At 38.3% G+C, this 21,753-nt stretch overlaps 1 protein-coding gene across 1 annotated transcript in view; it reads left to right on the forward strand.

Annotated features, from left to right (window-relative positions):
- USH2A (usherin) overlaps positions 1–21,753 on the forward strand; it is a 969,245-nt gene that overhangs the window by 655,449 nt on the left and 292,043 nt on the right. The window contains exons 43-45 of the mRNA XM_055419911.2: positions 3,078–3,241; positions 18,916–19,125; positions 20,442–20,644. Coding sequence (XP_055275886.2) covers positions 3,078–3,241; positions 18,916–19,125; positions 20,442–20,644 — 577 coding nt within the window. The remainder of the gene's footprint in view (positions 1–3,077; positions 3,242–18,915; positions 19,126–20,441; positions 20,645–21,753) is intronic.

Below are 21,753 nucleotides of genomic sequence, written 5' to 3' on the forward strand. Positions count from 1 at the left end.
AAATTTCTTCTGTGTAGACATGAATCATATATTTCATCATACTTAAATTATGATGAAATAGTTTCAAGTAACACAGGAAGAACTAAGGCCCTACAGAACTTATTTGCAATTCATCATTTTAGCACTGCCTGATGTTTTAAATTCCACTTGTAAAAAGAACCATGAAAATGATATCACTTTAAAACCATCAAGATTACTAACTGTATCATAGAATAAACATGTAGAAGAAGAATTTAAATATTGTAGGAGAGATTAGGGATCCAGACTCTAGCTAAGTTTCTTTTGAGATTTTGGGAAGTAAAGCACAATTAAAACTATTTTACCCAGGGACAGAGCTAATGATGGCAAGGTCGCTAGTTCATTTCCCATGAGAGCCATTAGCTGTGTTTCATTTGACTGTCACAGACTTGCTCCCCTCTTAACCATGAATCACCAGACTTCACATTCATACTGGTGGTTACAAAGGAAATTTGGCAAGATTATTTGGATGCGTAAGAAAAAGTTTCTCCAATCTGCCATAATAAAACTCAGAGATCAAGCCCCAGTGGTATGACATCATCTAGCTGACCATGGTGTTTTTTATTATCATCATCATTGTCATCATGATGATGCTGGCAATACAGCATCATGGGCAAAAGAGCAGGCTCTGGAATCAGATTGTCCAGGTTTGAGTCTGTACTCTCCCATTTCCTAACTCAACAACTTAGTCTAGTTATTTACCTTTCTAATTTTCAAAGCAGGTATTATAATAGTATGGTGAAGAATGAATGAGTTAATCATGTAGAAACTTCCTGATACGTATTATGTACTCAGTGAATACTGTTATTATTATCTTTCAGTTGTCATTGTCATGTAGGCATTTGTTGTTGTTGTTGTTTAGTTGCTAAGTCATGTTCTATACTTCTATGACCCCATGGACTGTAGCCTGCCAGGCTCCTCTATCCATGGGATTTCCCAGGCAAGAATACTGGAGTGGGTTGCCATTTTCTCCTGCAGAGGATCTACCTGACCCAGTGAGGGAACCCTCGTCTCCTGCTTGGCAGGTGGATTCTTTACCATTGAGCCACCTGGGAAGCCTATGGACTATTTATCACTTGCTAAAAAGCATATGTATGAGTTTCCTACCACTGTTGGATGGCTTAAAACAGAAGTGTATTCTCTTACAGTTCTGGAAGCTGAAAGTTTGGAATGTAAGTACTGTCGGGACTATGTTCCCTCCAAATCCTCTAGAAAATAATCATTTCTTGCCTCTTCCAACTGCTGGTAACCCCAGTTGCTCCTTGGCTTATGACAGCATGAAGCCAATTTCTGTCCCCATTTTCTCCTTATGAACATTTTCTTCCTGTGTGTGTCTGAAACAAAATTTCCCTCTTCTTTCTTTTATATCAGTCCTTTGGATTTAGAGCTCTCCCAAATACAGTATAAACTCATGTTAACTTGATCACATCTGCAAAGATCCCATTTGTAAATAAGGTCACATTTACAAGTACCAGGGATTAGGACTTAAACGTGTCTTGGGGTTGGGGGCACAAACCCACAATAGCATACAAAACTAAAAAAAAAAAAGAGAGAGAGAGTAAAGAAGGACACATGGAGATGAGGTAAAGCATAGAGTGCTAGTATTTATTTGGGGAAATAGTAAATAGCTTCAAAAATATTAGTAAGTCTTTACCTATAGCTGCAATAACAGAGCAAATGTGCCTGAGGACAAGCCCTGCAAAAATATCTTTGGGCCATGAATGAGAAACAAAGTTAGGCAAGCAGACTTCTATGGGTAGTGCCAAAATTCTGTGAACATCTTGATGTAATTTGGCTAAGTTATTTAGCACAGTCCTGCAAATGGCATCCTCTCTTTCTTGTCATTATTGAGGCAAATTCCATGAGCCCTGCATTGGATGTGATGATCTATGAAACCCAAAGAAAGTGATGATCTGAGGCCAGCATTTGCCCGAAGGCCTGGATACCCCCTGGAGAGGGTCTTCTGTTGTACAATGTGTTTAAGCAAGCTCTTGGTCTAAGCCATAGTCCAGTCAAAGCTTGACTGTGTCTGTAAATAGTATTTTCCTACCTGGGCAGTTTGACCCAAAAAAGGAGAATGTCTGATAAGTCTTCTGCCTGAAAGAGCCAAAAAGGATGAGAACTGGTGGCATCAGCCCATCATTGATTTAATATATGATTTGGGAAGTCTGCATCTGGTAGCTCAGATGGTTAAGAGTCTGCCTGCAATGCAAGAGACCTGGGTTCAATCCCTGGGTTGGGAAGATCCCCTGGAGAAGGGCACGGCAACTCACTCCAGTATTCTTGCCTGGAGAATTCCATGGACAGAAGTACCTGGTAGACTAATCCATAGAGTCGCACAGAGTTGGACATGACTGAAGTGACTTAGCATGACTTAAGACATCATTTCACATCACCACGTCTAGTTTTCTTCTCCTGAAAATCAGTGTTCAGCTTCCACTGTACTGACTCAAGTAATATGTTCTTACAATGGCAAAATGCAGCTCACCATAGCAAAACCTCAGTGGGAGTATGTTGTATACTTTGGTCACAGTTTTACAATTTAATTTAGGAGTTTATCTCTCTGCCAGTGAGATTATGCGACAGGACTACAGGTACAGGCAGAAAATGGTGATGAGAGAATCTGATATTTGAAATGGATGCGTTTCCCAAAAGAAGAGCATAAAACTCTCTGGATCAAATTCAGATAGAAAGCTGGCAGGATGCCAGATGTGTAATTGCATCTTGAACTGAACTGTAATCTTCACCGCTTATGAAAACAATAAGGATGAGAAAAACAATAAACCACATTTGTTTTGAACAATGGTATTTGCATAGCATTTCTTTTTTTTTTTTAGCATTTCTTATATAATATTTCCTTAACACTTTGATTAAGAATCAAGAGTTAGAATAATGATGCTGTTTCTGTGCAGGGAGGCAAAAGGAAATGTTTTTGGAGAAGGGACAAAATAGTTCATTCTGCAGGGGGAAGTCTGTATATTGTGAAGAAAAAGAAAATGCGTGTTGTTTTCTGGAAAGAGAAATTTATATATGTATTTTTTTAAAAAAAAACCTTTTAGGTTTACGACGTATGCGTATAAAGTCTTTGTACATAACAGTGTGGGTTTTACACCAAGCCAAGAAGCGACAGTGAAAACATTAGCTGGGCTTCCAGAGAGAGGAGCCAATGTCACTGCAGTTGTTCTTAACCACACGGCCATAGACGTGAGATGGGTGAAACCAAGTAAGTCAACTTTGCGCTTCTTTATTTCCCCTTCCTATATTTGTATCAAAATGAATTTTAAAAGAACATATTTTTTAAATGACAGTAATGAAAAGCCAAGTTCCCTGTGCTTTTCTTTTTCAAAGGAAGTTCTTTCTCCTCCCTTCCATTCTTGGACCTTCTCTTCCTTCTTCTGTTCCTTTTGGATTGGGAATGTAGTTTCTGTCACACCAGTCAATTTTGATAAAAGTGTCCACATATTAATTTTTTATTAGCAATCACCACTGTTCTTATTTTTATTGGAATATGGTTGATTTATGACTGTGCTAGTTTCAGATGTACAGTAAAGTGATTCAGTTGCTGTGGTTGTTCAGTAACCCACTTGTGTCTGACTCTTTGCAACCCCATGGACTGCAGCACACCACGCCTCCCTGTCACTCACCACCTCCCGAAGTTTGCCAAAGTTCATGTCCGTTGTATCAGTTATGCCATCCAGCCATCTCATCCTCTGATGCCCTCTTCCCCGTTTGCCCTCAATCTTTCCCAGCATCAGGGACTTTTCCAATGAGTTGGCTGTTCACATCAGATGACCAAAATACTGGAGCTTCAGCAACAGTCTTTCCAATGAGTTTTCAGGGTTGATTTCCGTTAAGATTGACTGGTTTGAGCTCCTTGCTTTCCAAGGGACTTTCATGAGTCTCCTCCGGCACCACAGTCTGAAGGCATCAATTCCTTGGCACTCTACCTGCTTTATAGTGTAGCTCTCACAACCATACGTGGCCACTGGGAAAACCATAGTCTTGACTATATGGGCCTTTGTGGGGAGAGTAATGTTTCTGCTTTTCAACACTGTCTAGGTTTGTCATAGCTTTCCTGCCGTGAGGCAATTGTCTTCTGATTTCATGGCTGCAGTCATCATCCATGGTGATTTTGGAGCCCAAGAAGAGGAAATCCATCACTACTTCCACCTTTTCCCCTTCTATTTGCCATGAAGTAATGGGGCTGGATGCCATGATCTTAGTTTTTTTAATATTTCATTTTAAGCCAGCTCTTTCACTCTCTTTCTTCACCCTCATCAAAAGGCTCTTTAGTTCCTGCTCACTTTCAGCCTTTAGAGTGGTATCATCCTCATATCTGAAGTTGTTGATGTTTCTCCTGCCTATCTTAATTCCAGCTTGTAACCCATCCAGCCCGGCATTTCTCAGTGTATAGGTTAAACAAATAGAGTGATAGCAGACAGCCCTGTCATTCTTCTTTGTCAGTCTTGAACCAATCAGTTGTTCCATACAGGGTTCTAACTGGTGCTTCTTGACCCACCTGAGGTTTCTCAGGTGACAAGTAAGATGGTCTGATGTTCCCATTTCTTTAAGAACTTTCCACAGTTTGTTATGATCTACACAGTCAAAGACTTTAATATAGTCGTTGAAACAGAGATAGGTGTTTTTCTGGAATTCCCTAGCTTTCCTTATGTTCCAGCGAATGTTGGCAATTTGATCTTTAGTTCCTCTTCCTTTCCTAAACCCAGCTTGGACATCTGGAAGTTCTTGGTTCCCATAATGCTGAAGCCTAGCATGCAAGGTTTTAGCATTACCTTACTAGCATAGGAGATGAGTGCAATTGTCTGGTGGTTAGCACATTCTTTAGTGCTACCCTTCTTGGGAATTGGGATGAGGATTGACCTTTTCCAGTCCTGTGGCCACTGCTGGGTCTTCTAGATTTGCTGACACAGTGAATGCAAAACCTTGATGGCATCATCCTTTAGGGTTTTGAATAGTTCTACTGGAATTCCATCACATCCACTAGCTTTAATTTACAGCAGTGCTTCCTAAGGCACACTTGACTTCACTCTCCAGAATGTCTAGCTTTGGGTGACTGACCACACCATCATAGTAATCCTGTTCATTAAGATATTTTTTGTAGAGTTCTCCTGTGTATTCTTTCCATCTCTTCTTGATCTCTTCAGTATCTACTAGGTCTCTACTGTTTCTGTCCTTTATTGTGCCTATCTTTGGGTGAAATGTTACCTTGATATCTCCAATTTTCCTGAGGAGATTCCTAGTCTTTCCCCTTCTGTTGTTTTCTTCTAGTTTTATGCACCGTTTGTTGAAGAAGGCCTTCTTGTCTCTCTGTGCAGGTTTTTTGGAACTCTGTGTTTAATTGGATATACCTTTCCCTTTCTCCCTTGTTTTTCACTTCTCTTCTTTCTTTAGCCATTTGTAAAGCCTCCTCAGGTAACCACTTTGCCTTCTTACCTTTCTTTTCTTTGGGGTGGTTTTGTTCACTGCCTCCTGTACAGTATTATGGACCTCCGTCCATAGTTCTTCAGGCACAGTGTTTATTAGATCTAATTCCTTGAATCTACTTGTTACCTCCACTGCATATTCATATGGGATTTGATTTAACTCATACCTAGTGATTTCCCCCACTTTCTTTAGTTTAAGCCTGAATTTTTCTATGAGAAGCTGATGATCTCAGCCATAGTCAGCTCCAGGTCTTTTTATTGACTGTATACAGCTTATTCATCTTCAGCTACAAAGAATGTAATCCGTTTGATTTCGGTATTAACCATTTGGTGATGTCCACGTGTAAAGTCATCTCTTGTGTTGTTAAAAAAGGGTATTTGCTTTGACCAGTGCATTCTCTTGGCAGAATTCAGTTAACTTTTGCCCTGCTTCTTTTTGTTCTCCAAGACCAAACTTGCCTGTTACTCCAGGTATCTTTTGACTTCCTTCTGTTACATTCCAGTCCCCAGTGATGACTAGAACATCTTTTTTACTTTTGGTGTTAGTTCTAGGAGGTCTTCTAGGTCTTCACAGAACTGATCAACTTCAGTTTCTTTGGCATCCATGGTAGGGGCATAGATTTGACTTACGGTGATGTGAAATGGCTTGCCTTGGAAACAAACCGAGATCATTCTGTCATTTTTGAGATTGCACCCAAGTACTTCATTTTGGACTCTTTTGTTGACTATGAGGGCTACTCCATTTCTTCTATGGATTCTTGCTCACAGTAGTAGCTATTATGCTTATCAAGATTAAATTTGCCCATTCCTGTCCATTTTAGTTCACTAATTCCTAAGATGTCAGTGTTTATCCTTACCATCTCCTGCTTGACCACATCCAATTTACCTTGATTCATGGGCTTAACATTCCAGGTTCCTATGCAGTACTGCTCTTTGCAGCATCAGGTTTTACTTTCATCACCAGACATATCCACAACTGAGCATCATTTCTGCTTTGGCCTAGCTGCTTCATTCTTTCTGGGGCTATTAGTAGTTCTCCTCCACTCTTCCCCAGGAGCATACTGGACATCTTCAGACCTGTGGGCTCATCTTTCGATGTCGTATCCTTTTGTCCTTTTACACAGTTCATGAGGTTCTCACTGGGGTGGATTACCTTTCCCTCCTCCAGCGCAGCAGATCATATTTTGTCAAAACTCTCTGCTATGACCCGTAAGTCTTGGGTGGCCCTACATGGCATGGCTCATAGCTTCACTGAGTTATGCAAGCCCCTTCACCACAACAGGGCAGTGATCTGTGAAGGGGATAGTTGATTTACGATGTGCTAATTTCAGGTGTACAGTAAAGTGATTCAGTTATACATATATATAAATATATTCCTTTTTTATATTCTCTTCCATTATATGCTATCATAAGATATTGAGTATAGTTCCCTGTGCTACACTTTGTTGTTTATCTGTTTTATATATAGTAATGTCTATATTTTAATACCAAACTCCTAATTTATCCCTCTCCCGACCTCCCCTTTGATAACCGTAAGTTTATTTTCTACATATAAGAGTCTGTTTTGTAGATAAGTTCACTTTTATCTTTTTTTAAGATTCTACATGTAAGCAATATTATATGATATTTGTATTTCTCTGTCTGACTTACTGTACTTGGTATGATATTCTCTAGGTCTGCCCACGTCACTGCAAATGGCATACTTTTATTCTTTTTAAGGGCTGAAAAATATTCCATTTTATATATGTAACACATCTTTATCCATTCCTCTCTCAAGGGACATTTAGGTTGTTTCCTTGTATTGGCTATTGTAAATAGTGCTGCTGTAAACATAGGGGAGGAGTATATCTATCTTTTGAATTATGTTTTTCTCTGGTTATATGCCCAGGAGTGGGATTGTAGGGTCATATGGTAGCTCAATTTTTAGTTTTATAAGGAATCTCCATACTTTTCTCTACAGTGGCTGTACCAGTTTACATTCCCACCAATAGTGTGGGAAGGTTCCCTTTTCTCCCCACCTTCTCTAGCATGTAATATTTGTAGACGTTTTGCAGATGCCGTTCTGACCAGTGTGAGGTGGTACCTCATTGTAGTCTTGATTTACATTTCTCTAATAATTAGTAATGTTGAGCATTGTTTTACATGCTTTTTGGCCATCTATACATCTTCTTTGGAGAAATGTCTTTTTAGATCTTCTACCCATTTTTTGATTGGACTACTTTTTTTTTAATATTGAGCAGTGTGAGCTGTTTATGTATTTTGGAGATTAATCCCTTATCAGTTGCATTGTTTGCAAATATTTTCTCTAATTCTGCAAGTCTTTTTGATACAGTATAATATTGTGCACTTTCCTACAGAGAGGTCTGCCCCCAGTCTTATAGCTCATCATTAATCAGCAAGATCCATTTACTAGAATTGCAGTAGTGATGGATCTTTCCAAGTGAATCCTCATCAGTACTGGTGGTAGCCAGAGTTCCAGCTTGACACAGGCAACAAAACCTGGCCACCATCACTGAACTTGATTTGATAACACAGGGACTCATTCAGAACATGATTTTACAGGCAGTGAGAAGAGCTCACACATGGATCTAGTCTGCTCTGGCGTCTTTGCTGCTGCTGCTGCTAAGTCACTTCAGTCGTGTCCGACTCTGTGTGATCCCAGACGGCAGCCCACCAGGCTCCTCCATCCCTGGGATTCTCCAGGCAAGAACAGTGGAGTGGGCTGCCATTTCCCCCTCCAGTGCATGAAAGTGAAAAGTGAAAGTGAAGTCACTCAGTCATGCTTGACTCTTCGTGACTCCATGGACTGCCTACCAGGCTCCTCCACCCATGGGATTTTCCAGGCAAGAGTCCTGGAGTAGGGTGCCATCGCCTTCTCCGACTGTATCTTTAGAAACCACATAATTGAAATTTCAGATATGGTTGGTCAGTAGAGTAGCATTTACCAGCTGATCTGTTAATTTTTAGTGATCCATGGTTGGACAACATCACTGACTCAATGGCCATGAGTTTGAGCAAACTCCAGAAGATAGTGAAGGTCAGGGAAGCCTGGCGTACTGCAGTTCATGGGGTCACAAAGAGTCAGACACAACTTAGCAACTGAACAACAAATGTCACAATCAGAAAAAAACAAGACTGAATATATCATGGCACAATATATTATAATCCTTCTTAGAAGTATCACTTTTGATCTGGCAAATAGTTAATCAGAACTTGCTAGGATACTACCAGATATTAAGAAATATCTGACTTGGAAATCCCTATTAAAATATTTGTTTTATGAAAGTAAATTGTATCTAGTAGGATAATCATCTGCCAGTATATAAAATGACGAAAAATGACTCCTGGTTAGGCAATTGTAACCTTCTGATTTTGATTTTGTTATAGCCTAAGAGAAACGCTTCCTAATTTATTGGGAACACTTTGAGTGAATTTGCCCCTGTTATATCAGTTATGGATTAAAACCAGTGTTAGGTGACATTAATTGTAAATTAAAATTAGCATTGGTTATGTTGATCTACATTGCTACTAAATAAGCCATTTTTATAAAAAACTGTTTACTAGGGTTTTATAGGTTGCAGATTTCTAATGATCTGTGTCACCTCTGTTGGGATCTCCTAAGCCATTTACATGGAAGAATATAAGTTAATTGATGCTTGTGATTACCTCCTGAGACGCTTCTGGGAAAAGATACAAAAGATTTTATATGGAGATGGATTTTTATGTGTAATATATTTTCACTCATCTCCTTTCTATTTCACCCTCGATACCTGATTCATCTTAAAAGCCTACTCGGAAAGGTGGATGCCCTCCCTGCATCTGACATTTGAATACTTCTGTTGAGATCCAGTGACTGAATTTTCACCAATATAGTTCCTTTATGTTATAATTGCATGCCTGAAATAAGCATGCTTATAAAAACTGACAAACCTAATAGATCTGAAGCAGCTCACTGAAGTTTCATTACCTTGGTAATCTGAACCTCTGACCTTCGGGATGTAGGTAATGCAATCTGCTGTTATTTCCATTCATATCTTAGAAATTTTTCAGATAACTATTTGTGAGTACAAAGGTTAACTCTCAGAAGAGGGTCAGCTCTGAAAGCGTGTTGCATTATCATTTTCTTTCTTCTTGCAACTGGCTATCCTAAGTAAATTAACAAGTCTCTGGGCTGTGAAAGGGCCATCTCTTTTTTGCAATTTTAATTTCAATTGTTTTCTTGATTTGTGGGATAAAATGGCACCCTGTCTAATATGCTAAAAGGAACAAAACTGTAAGTTGAACGTCATGAATAAACTTACATTTATTTAATAAAAACCATAAAATGCATTTTTAAAGTATGTTTTCTCTTAATTATGACCCTCCACATGGACACTCCATTTTCCAAGTAAAATATCTCTGGTAAATTTTTACTAATCACAGATTAATGGGGATAAGTTATTAAAGTTTTAAAACTGCCCACTTTAAACGTTTACATCACTATGTGAGGTCATCTGAGGAAAATGCATCCTGCATCTGTTCAGTTAATTTTTTAGGGCAAATATTACCAACTGGTAGCACATGGGTCATATTTACTTCCCCATCCTCCACACATTGTCTTGCTGGCAGTATTTGAAAAATAAAATAATACTTTGCTATCATTTAGCAATTAGAAGCTTTCACATAAAGATGATAATTTTGGAATTGATTTGAAAAACCCAGTAATTGATTGAAACTCTTCCCACATTGCTGAAGGGAGAATATCCCCTGACACTGGCTTCCCCTTTCCACAAGCTGCAGCCCCCATCTCCCTGGTCCCTAGAGAAAGATGTGGTTCTTGTTCCTACTTTCTATATAAAAGAAAATATTTCAACCTAAATGAAATATGATGAAAATAGATGATTTCATTGGAGAAAATTCACATTTGTATAGGAAGAGATACAAAACATCACTTAAGTTATTCACACAGCCCCATGAGTTAGAAACTGCAACTTGGTGACTTACCCCAAATTACAGTTAGTCAGTAGCACTTCTCCAACTTAAGCATCCCATTTTAGGCTATTTCTCCTGCATGTGACCTTAATGGTTATTAGCACTTTGTCAAGAGTGATTTAGGGAGATCCTTCCCATTTTGACTGCTCACTCCAAATAAATGGTGAAAAATGCCCACGAGGGAAAAGGGTAGAAAGGCAGCACCTCTTCTGAGGTCTCCTCACTAATGAGGTCATTGACGGGCAGAAAAGAGCAAGAAAATACTGGAGGTGGTGAGAGAGGAAGGTATTGAAATAAGAGGAAATGAAAAAAAAATCATCCAAATACTGTCCACTTGTCCATCTGTCAAGAGCTCCCGTCAACCTTCAGACATTCACACTGTTTCATATTGGGTTGGCCAAGAAGTTTGTTCAGATTTTTCCATAAGATGTGATAGACAAACCCAAATGAACTTTTTGACCAACCCAATATAATCTTTTTTGTCCATCTCTCCTCTTTCTCTTTTCCTTCCCTCTTTCCTTTTTCTCTTTTAGTTTCCTCCCTCTCTTTCCTTTCCTTCTTCCTTCCATGAATATTTATCCTTGACTTTTTTGTCCCAGGCACTGGGAAGGCAGAGATCAATGGCATAATTCCTGCCTTACATTATCTCACTGAACTCTGGAAGATTTGTAAAGCTGAAGGCATTACTCTTTAAAAAGTTTAAATCCACACAAAAAGCATATGCCTCATCTTGATCTCTTAATCAGAAACCACCAGATTTTGTAGACTTTGAACTTATCCTGTTCAGGTTTTGATACATACAAATCATCTCAAACCTCATCTCTTTTAAAAGCACCCACCATCATTGGCTCACCTTGTCCCTCTGTTTCCCTTACCACTGGTCCAGAAACCAAAACAAAAACTGGATTTGTCTGTCCAAGGGCTCCCCTCTTATTCATGTGTGTACCTGCTGTAACCTGACCTGCTTCCCTTACACATTGCTGATGTGGTCATCTAGAAGTCCGTCTCAATAATGGCTCACTCCAAAGTTCTCTTATCAGTGCCATCCTAGTCTGTTTCTCTGTGTTAGTGGGTCCATGAACGACCCCTCCTAACTCAAATGCTCCCTCCTGTATCACCAACTACTCTTGTCCTCATCCTCTAGACTTTCTCAAATTCTTCATGAGTATTTTTTACTCTCTAACTCTTCTGTTGGTAACTATATCTATTCCACTGTTGTAAATTCTCCTAACAAGAAAAATGGCAAAATTCTATGAAGCCATGGAGGAATGATTTTTAAAATCAGGTTTTGGGATCAGGAAAACTTAAGCTTGAGTCCCAGTCACACTACTTTCTAGCACTATGACCTAAAGCAAGTCACTTAACTTCACTATATCCTAGTTTCCTAACTCAGAATAGGAGGATCATAGTAACTGTCTTACAGTATTATGACAAAAATGAAATAATATGTTTTTCAGTTAGTAATCATTAGTATTGGTATAAAGTATTATTCTACCTCTTAAATGTTCACAGTGCTTTAGCAGCAGTTTTATTAAAAAAATAAAGGGAAACCATTTCTTTTATTTGTTTCTGTATTTTTGGGGGGGGCGATATTTTTTGGTTTTTGCTTTATGCTAGTCATTTAGAGTCCTTTATTCAAAACAAACAACTTGTGCGTGTGTGTGCACGTGCATGTGTGTAAACATAAGTTTTTATTTCTCTGGGATAAATGGCCAAATATTCAATTGCTGGACTGAATGGTAAGTCTAGCATAGTTTTGTTAACATTCTGCCAAACTGTTTCCCAGAGTGGCTGTACTGCTGCACACTCCCACAACAATGCAATGAATGACTGATCAATTTCTCTGCCTCCTGGCAAGCATTTGTGTTACTGCTATTTTTAGAGACCGCATTTACCAGCCTCCTTTACAGTTAGTTGTATCCATGTGACTGTGTTCATGCCAATAGAACATGCAAAGAAATGACGTGTGTCTTTTAGGGTCATAACCACAAAACACCAAGGATGTGTGTATTGTTCTGTCTTCTTCTTCTCTCTGGACTAGACCATAGACACAGCAGTGTTCTCTGTTTAAACTCTGCAGGCATGGCCAACACCCTTAGAGATCCAAAGCCACATAAGAGAAAGAACCTGGGTTCTTGAATGACCACATGGAGCACAATCTGATTCACCTACTTTGAGGCTATTGTGTGAGATATAAATTAATATTTATTTCATTTAAATCACTTTATTTAAGGACTCCTTGGTTACAGAAGCTTAGGTAACTAACTCCGTCCCTGTTTACCCTTATCCAGTTCACTTCCCAAGCAGGAATGTGCTGTCCTTTTTCCATTGCCAAATATAGAATGATGAATAATTAACACATTTCATATACATTTCCTTTAAATACAATATTCCCTGGTAGATTATTGAAAGGAGCTGGAACACAATGAAAGACTGAAGGACCTGGGGGCAGGGAGCGTTTCAAATACAGGTATTTGTTTTAGTTGCATAAACTAGATAGAAGGCATCTAGATATCTTGCTGGGGAAGATATGGAGACTGACTTGGATGTAGCTCTGGAGAATTTTCCCACTTCTTCCTGTGAGCACTTTTACCCTCAGCCAGAGTAAAAAATGTTCTCAAGAAGTGATAATATCAAGTTTTCCAAGAAGTACTTAGTTGATGACACAGAACTCTTCCCCATAGAACTTGGGCATCTGGACTCTAAGAATCTATGAGCAAGACAAACACTTCTATTATAAAACAGCCTTAGTAAGGTCCTTCCAGATTTTTACACTGAGGCAAGATTACCTCCCATTGAGCCTACTAATGATAAATGACTGAGGGAGTCAATCCTAGACAAAACTGGAGATCCTTTGAGTGGAGCGGTTTACTCTAATTGCTGGAGATCAGGGCCACAAACTTTTTTGTAAAGTGCTAGACAGTAAACCCTTCAGGTTTTGCAGGCAATATACATTATCTGTCACAACTACTCAACTTTGTCATTGTAGCATGAAAACAACAATATACAACTCTTCAACAAGTGTGCCTGTGTTCCAATAAAAATTTATCGTGAACAGTGAGATTTCATTTTCACAAAATTTTCACATGTCATGAAAAACTATTCTTTTGATTTTTTCCCCCAACAATTTAAAAGTATAAAAGCCATTCTTAGCTCACAGGTTATATACAAAGAAGTGGCAGGCCAGGTTTGGCCAAGAGGACAGATTTTTACTCAGGGTAAAATCCTGAGTTTGCTGACCCCTATTCTAGCTGATAAAGATCTAAAGGACATAATTGACATTGATAACAATCTAAAAATAATCAGACAGGGCTTCCCAGGTGGTGCAATGGTATGCAAGAGACATGGGTTTAGTTCCTGGGTCAGGAAGATCCCCTGGAATAGGAAATGGCAACCCACTCCAGTATTCTTGCCTGGGAAGTGCCATGGACAGAGGAGCCAGGAGGGCTACAGTCCATGGGGTCTCAAAGAGTCAGACACGACTGAGTGAATGAGCACACACAACACAAAAATAATCCAACAGCATGTACAGAGTATAATCCTTTTGCAAGAGGACTTTCAACCAGCCTATCTAACAACTGTTTTAAATTATTTGAAAACCCACTACATAGGAGAGGGGCTTATTCTAGATTTGAGAATTTGCTATGGCTAAGATCTTATTTCTGACCTAAACATGGAGAGCATCATCAAAAAGTGGCATTTAGTAACAAAGATTGTATCCATGGCTTTTAACCTTCTTTTTCCAACTCACTGAGATTGACCTGATGTGCTATAGTAAAGCAATACTTACTCATAAATTTCTGTGGTCTATAAAATATGGGTTACCCAGAACAGGATTAGAATCCCTGAGAAATACTTCCCAGTATACACATATTTAATGTAATCTCATAGGAAAACCTCATTCCATCCTGTTGCTTCAAATACATTTAGTATTCACAGCTTAACTCCAAATTACATGTATAACTCTAGTTCAAACATTCACACTTTTTTTTTTTTCGGTTTTTTTTTTCCTGTTTTTTTAATTTTTTTTTATTTTCTTTTTTTTTAATTTTTATTTTTATTGGAGGCTAATTATTTTACAATATTATATTGGTTGGTTTTGCCATACATTGACATGAATCCGCCCTGGGTGTACATGACTTCCCCCTCTCAAACCCCCCTCCCACCTCCCTCCTCCCCTTATCCTCCCTCTGGGTCATCCCCGCATACCAGCCCCGAGCATCCTGTAACATGCGTCAAACCTGGACTGGTGACCTGGTGGTCACAAAAACACTTCAAACTCAGGAATTCTCCAGTGAAACAACAGGTTTCAAATCCTCCATCCCATAGTTACATCTATATTTTCTGTCTTGTTTCCTAGGATTCACACGAGAACAAAAACCAAAATGTGAATTTTATTTAAAACTTTTCCTCGTCTCTTTCTAGACTCATCCTGGGTCACTTAAGGACCTTGGCTCTTTCCATTCAGGACATCCACATTCCCTTGTGCCTTGAAGTCCTTCTCTTGCTGGGAAAATCAGAGACAGTCAACTGGTCCTTAATACCTCGGGTGAGAAATGGCAAAAACTGGTCACATGATTTCACTCAGATGCAAGGAGCCCAGAAAATGTAGTCTCCCTATCTGACAAGAACAGAATCACATGGGTGTTAGTGAATGTTCTGGATCTTCACCACAACTTTTGTCTTCTATAGTGATTTTTCAAGTTTCATTGCTACTAATAGTGGTTAGTGATGTCTTTCTCTACTTTTCTGAGTCTTTGTATTTTATGTCTGATCAAGAATTTTGTGTACTCATACTTCCCTTGCCCTTCTCACCTGCTGCTTTCAATGTTCGGTGTATAAATTATTATATAATCATTTTTACATAATTCATTTCTCTAGTTTTGATATTTATCATCAATTCTTAAACTTCTCCAATCTTAGGTTCTGGAGCTTGCTTCATCTTTTTGTCTTTTAGATAACATTATTGGAAAATTTTTATAATTACAGTTAAATAAATAAATGAGCCACATGTTCTCTTAGAGCTCGTATGGTCAGTTGTGTCTGACTCTTTGTGACCCCTTGGAATGTAGCCTGCCAGGCTCCTCTGTCCACAGAATTTTCCAGGCCGGAACACTAGAGTGGATTGCAATTTCCTTCACCAGGAGATCTTCCCAACCCAGGAACTGAACCCAAGTCTCCTGAGTCTCTTGCATTGGCAGTCAAATTCTTTACCATTATGCCACCTGATTTTTGCTTAAGTAAGAACATGTTTCTGCTATCTTTGCACATTCTCTTAATTTTTACCTACATAAGAAAACCTTTCTGTCATATTTTCACATAAATATAATGACTTAGATGTATGTGAAATTCTTAGATCAAAATATTTTACCTCAGAACTTCTTGAAATTTTTCCATTGTCTTCCGCATTTAATGTTTCAGAGGATAAGTCTGAAAGTTGCCTGATACTTTTTCTCCTTTGCAGATTGTCTTTTAGATTTAGTTGATTTTCAAAATGTCATAAGTTTCTGTATGTCTTTGGATATGTTGCCATTATTTTCACTAATACTGTATATTAATCTATTCAATTTCTGGATATAAAACTTCATTTTGAGTCATGTTTTATGGGATATTTTAGATCCATGATTATTTATCCCATTTATTTTTCAAGTCAATTAGATTTTTTATTCTCTGTTCTCAATATCTATAAATTTTGACTTTCATTACCTTCTTACTCATTTTCCTTTTTATTTTTTTATATTGTGCATTTTTAACTCAGTATTTTTTCTGCTTTAAGTGCAGATTGTAATTCTGACACGCTTTTTAGGTTTTCTTGCTTTCCTTTCTTCTTTAAGAAGGTCATTTATTATCTCTGTTTTCACGTCTGTCTTTTCATAATTACAGGTACCTGTTTCCTAAAGCATCTTTTTCACAAAGACATGTCCCTTTTGTTATTTTTAAGAACACTATGCAAATGTTTTATAACACTTCCACTGATTCACCTAGAAGTAGTATATGAAAAACAAATTCTTCTTTTAAGGTTCTAGAAAATGTTTCACTTATGCTAATATATAAAGAAGCCTTGAAACTCATGTTTTTCTCTTTTAAAAAGGAGAAATATATTCAGGTCCAGTTTTTATCAATCCACAGGGAGGGTGGGATTTGCTGGGAAACTTCTCATTTCAGTTATTTCAATTCTAACAGTGTTCCGCTCTCAGGGTAGACTCAAGGTCAGCAACCTTGAATTTTGCGCTGGCCTGTAGAACTGAAGATGCATCTTCTGTCTCTAAGATGGTTTGCTGTCTTAGAAAGAGCCCACTGACATTTGAAAACCTAGTTTGAACGATGTAAAAGGACACTTCTGTGCATGTACCGCTCCCAGAACTTTTCATAAAACAACTAGGAATATGAAGATCATTTAATCTGTTTAATGTGTTTCTATGAGTTTTCTGTGTTTTGGCCTCTGCACCGTAACGTCAGTGAAGGGAGAGTGGCAAGCTGAAGCAGATGTTGGGGAGAAGCAGGGTGGTGCAGAAATCTGGCATTATTGTCTGGAGATGCTGCCTGCTTCCGGTTAGAAGAGCCTCTCTCTCATGCAGTAAGATATAACTAGTGGAACTGAATCCTATCTTTTCCTTTCTTCTTTGGGACAACAGATTTTGTTCTATTTCAAGGAGTTGACATACGGCACATGACTAAGAATGAGCATTTAATGACATTTCATCCACATATTGATATACGGTCCTCACTCATCTTGAACTTACTGTGCTAGTCCCAATATTTGCAATGTATATACACAGTTCATTCATTGGAACTTGACAGAAGAGATTTCAGGCACATTTAATAACTGTGATTAAAGACCCATTTATATTTTTAAGTACTTGAAAGTACTTCCTTAATATTATATCTTTAGGACTTGAATTTCTAAACAGCCTGCTCATGTAGCAAACTAAAATACAAGATGAACTTCAAATCTAGCACAATTTCTTTTATATCTTTGCTGCCATAAATTGATGAGGAATAGTACTATAGGGCAGCAGAAAATAATTCTAATGATAGAAGGAACTTTTACTCTCACAGAACCCAATTGCTTTGCTATACTTGAGGAATGTTATTATTTGGAAAAATATTGAGAGATATGAATAGTCGATTCCTGAAAATGCATAATAATGACCTCATTATTAAAGGTGCTGACATTTGTGACAGCAGAGAAAAGAAACATCTTGATTCCCAGAGTCTTCCAAAGTAGTTACTAAAGATTGCTTACTATAAATTCTTTCAACTATATTGATAAACCAGACCTTTCTAACTATTGCTGGATATCAGGTCAAAGCGGTAGTGCATTCAGGAAATAAAACAAAAAATTCAAATCAGCATTCAGTTTTTATGTAAGACCCCCCAAGATCTTAATGAACAATGATTCTTAAAGTCATAAAATCCCCCAAACCATATTCCTTTCCATGGCCATACCCCAGGATCTCATATACTTGAGACACTGTACTTCAATAACCATAAAGAGAAATACCACCTTTTCCTCCCCATCCTTGCTTAATTTTGTGGAACAATTTTAACACAAGCTTTTACATACAATTTCAGGAGCTTTCACACGCAAAACTCCACCTTTGTAATCCTGATACAAATCAAGGTGATAGATCCTGCTTCACGTCTTCAAAAGCAATGTTAAAGTAAGCAGAGCAGTAATTGCTTCCTAGCTAAGAAAATATGGGTATGGGGTGTTCTATATCTTCTTTTCAAAGCAATATTGTAGGAAGATCACAAAAAGCAGAACTTAGTGCAAGAATGGAGACATTGTGCGGAAAGGGAAAAAGAAAACAACAGACTGGACTTTGAAAGAGCTTTTCTATATCACAGAGATGCATGCACTAGGAGAAAAGCACGAGAACTTTGATCAAAATTCAGATATCATCCTAGGATCCTTAAGGAGAGCATACTACATTACTCTGGTACATCAACATTGCACATAATAGGGTAGCTGTCTAAGCAATCTTCCAGGTATCTCTCAGCAGATTTTGTTAGCAATTTAAAAAATCCTCAAGTTTTAGCATCTGTGTCAGGACATGCCCTCATGTATATTAGCATAGATTTCTTCTCTAGAACCATTACTTATGAACAGAGAGTTTGTTTTTTTTTTGTCCTATACTACATATTTTTACTTTACTCTTAATTTCCTTTTTCAGGTATTAATCAAAGTTTTGAAGATTAGTTGAATACTTATAAGTAGCATAATTAAAATATTTAAAGGAAATTTAAAAGTTTATTTTCCTGTGAAGTTAAGATTCTGTGCAATTAATTATGAGATACGGATAGAAACAAACTTTGTTAAAAATAATAATAATAAAACCCAGCACTTTTCTAAGGAAAGTTCTCTAAGCTTTCCCCTTTTGTCATTCTAGGAATAGCTAATGATAGAGTGTATTCTCTCTTTCCCCTGGGCCCTTTTATATCGGCTACACTTACAGTGTCCTGTGTTTATTGTTAACAGCTTTTCAAGACCTACAAGGTGACGTTGAGTATTATACACTTTTTTGGAGTTCTGCTACCTCCAATGAATCTCGAAAAATCCTCCCAGATGTAAACTCTCACGTCATTGGCCACTTAAATCCAAACACAGAATATCGGATTTTCATCTCTGTTTTCAACGGAGTCGCCAGCATAAACAGTGAAGTGCTGCATGCAACCACTTGCGACGGGGGTGAGTCCAGATTTCAAGGGAAACTCGGCTTCAGAGATGCGAATGAAATTGATTGATTCTCGCTGAGGTTGAGATCAGTCATCCTTCCATTATAAAATTTCCGGTGTTGGAGGGAAGGGGGTTGGAGCTAAAATGCTTAAGTGCTGGCTGTCGTCAAGTGGCAGATCAATAAGTGGTCCCACAGAGACAGCTGCAAGGCTCCAATCACTGGGTATTAGCCCAGTTTGTTCCTGTTCTTTTCAGTGTGTGCTTAGTTGGGAGCTGAATTCACATCAATACATGGTGACATTTAGAAACATTTTTTTAAGAATTGCTTTCAGAAGCAGGATGCTTTTCACAACGACAGCCAAGCACAGGGAGGGCCCTCCCTGAGTCACCAGAAATGGTAGGTGGAAGTTCAGCCACTGAGAAAAATTGCCTGTGACTCATTTCTAAGCCAGTTAGCAAGGGGGAGGAAGCGAGGGAAGCAACTTGTGAATCTGAAATGTGTTTGGAATGGTCTTTCTAATCTTTTTGGCTTTATAAAGTCTCATTATAAACATTATAATATCATTACCTCCCAAGCAAGCGTTCCAGGTCATTAGCAGAGCACTTTAAGTGTGGAACCCATTTCCCTCCGTGGTGCCAAAGGTCGACACCTTTTGTTTATAAAATAGAATGGATCACAAGGACAATTTTTCAACTAGTTAGGATGGGCTCTTATGATAAAAATAGGTCTCCGCATAGTTATTTCTGACATGCTTGAATAATTGTGTAATTTAACGCCAAGCAAGATTTTTTTTCCTAATGTTAGATTTCATCATTACCTATGGTAATCAACATTCAAAATCATTTACATAATGACAATATTGCATTATTGCTTCATATTGCTTGAGTTACAGCTAGTAACATCAAATGATTTTTCACGTTCCACCAGCCGCGATGTATTTGAGTTTTATTTTCTGCTTAAGGAGCAAATTTTCTTTTCTTTTTCCCTGGGAGGTAAGGAGTGAAGAGATGGGAAAAGAGACAAATAAGAGATATGTGTTAGTGGTGCAGACGGGTGATTAATTTATCATCATATCCCACTGGTCACATAGTATTGAAGATTAGCACTATGCTGGTGGTATAAAGCATTTTACCACCAATTCTTATGGTTTCTAACTGAGAGTATAATAAGCCAATTTACAGAGGACTACAGACTGTGATAACTTCATCAGAGGAAAGCAGATAAGCAACAAACCTTTTGCTCGACCTAAATACTAATCGGCATTTAGTTTAACAAGTGCTTTTTCAGAGACAGCTGGAGTTTATTCAGTTTCTTCCTTTAATTCTAGAGCCTCAGGGCATGCTTCCTCCAGAGGTTGTCATCATCAACAGTACAGCTGTACGTGTCATCTGGACAGCTCCTTCAAACCCAAATGGTGTTGTCACGGAATATTCCGTCTATGTAAATAATCAGCTCTACAAGACTGGAATAAATGTGCCTGGGTCTTTCATTCTGAGAGAGCTGTCTCCCTTCACTATCTATGACATCCAGGTTAGAACGTTTTTTCCAATGGCTAAGCTTATGGGTGTCTTAAATAAAACTTGCTGGGTTATGTCTCTTAGTGGATGTCTTCCACCTGGGTTACAGATTATTTATTTGGTGGGGAAGAGAGAAAAGAGGGAAAGTGATTGCTGTGGGCAAACACGGGAGTCACTGGAAGGAGATAACAGTAACATGGACAGTGGTGGTGAGGATGGTGGTGGTATTTTCACTGGCAAAATGAAGCAGCTCACGAGTTTGCAGTCTTGCCAAGCAGCTTGCCTTTGTCCTGGTTCTTTTACTGACATCAGAATCAGAGTTCAGTTCAGTTCAGTTCAGTTCAGTCGCTCAGTCGTGTCCGACTCTCTGCGACCCCATGAATCACAGCACGCCAGGCCTCCCTGTCCATCACCAACTCCCAGAGTTCACTCAAACTCATGTCCATCGAGTCGGTGATGCCATCCAGCCATCTCATTCTCTGTCGTCCCCTTCTCCTCCCACCCCCAATCCCTCCTAGCATCAGACTCTTTTCCAGTGAGTCAATTCGTCGCATGAGGTGGCTAGCTTATGATTAGAGAGACATTCTTTCTACTCCAATTTCACCATTTACTAAATTTAATAGCTTTAGGGAAGTTATATAACCTCTCTTGGTGTCAATTGTCTCTTTTGTAAGAGCAAAGGACTCGATGATTTAAAACATTCTATTAACCTCTAGAATTCTGTAATTCTGGATGCAGCAACAACAAAAATTAATATGTGGCAGATAAAAATATTAAAAAATTTTATTCAAGCATGAAAGAAAAATGTCTGTTCACCCTTCAACAAATATTCAATGACCCTTACCTGTATGAAGACAATTATATTTAAATTTTTTGCATTTGGTCCTCTTTGAGGATCTAATGAAGTCAGTGTACACTCTCCTAGAAAAGTGTGTATATATCTATATGACAAAAGTTAACACGCAGTTTCGGAGAGTGTGTTGACCATTTGAGAGTGAACTGCTAGGTCTATTTGAGATCTACTGATCTTAAAAGTAGAAAAAAATATAAAGGACACCAAGGCATATAAAACAAGAAAAAAATTGGGAATCTTGTTAGAGCAGGAGAATATAAAAGATAGCA

The sequence above is a fragment of the Moschus berezovskii genome, chromosome 17 (genome assembly GCF_049115385.1).
Source record: "Moschus berezovskii isolate FMDL1 chromosome 17, NW_MosBer_1.0, whole genome shotgun sequence".
NCBI classification, from domain to species: domain Eukaryota; kingdom Metazoa; phylum Chordata; class Mammalia; order Artiodactyla; family Moschidae; genus Moschus; species Moschus berezovskii.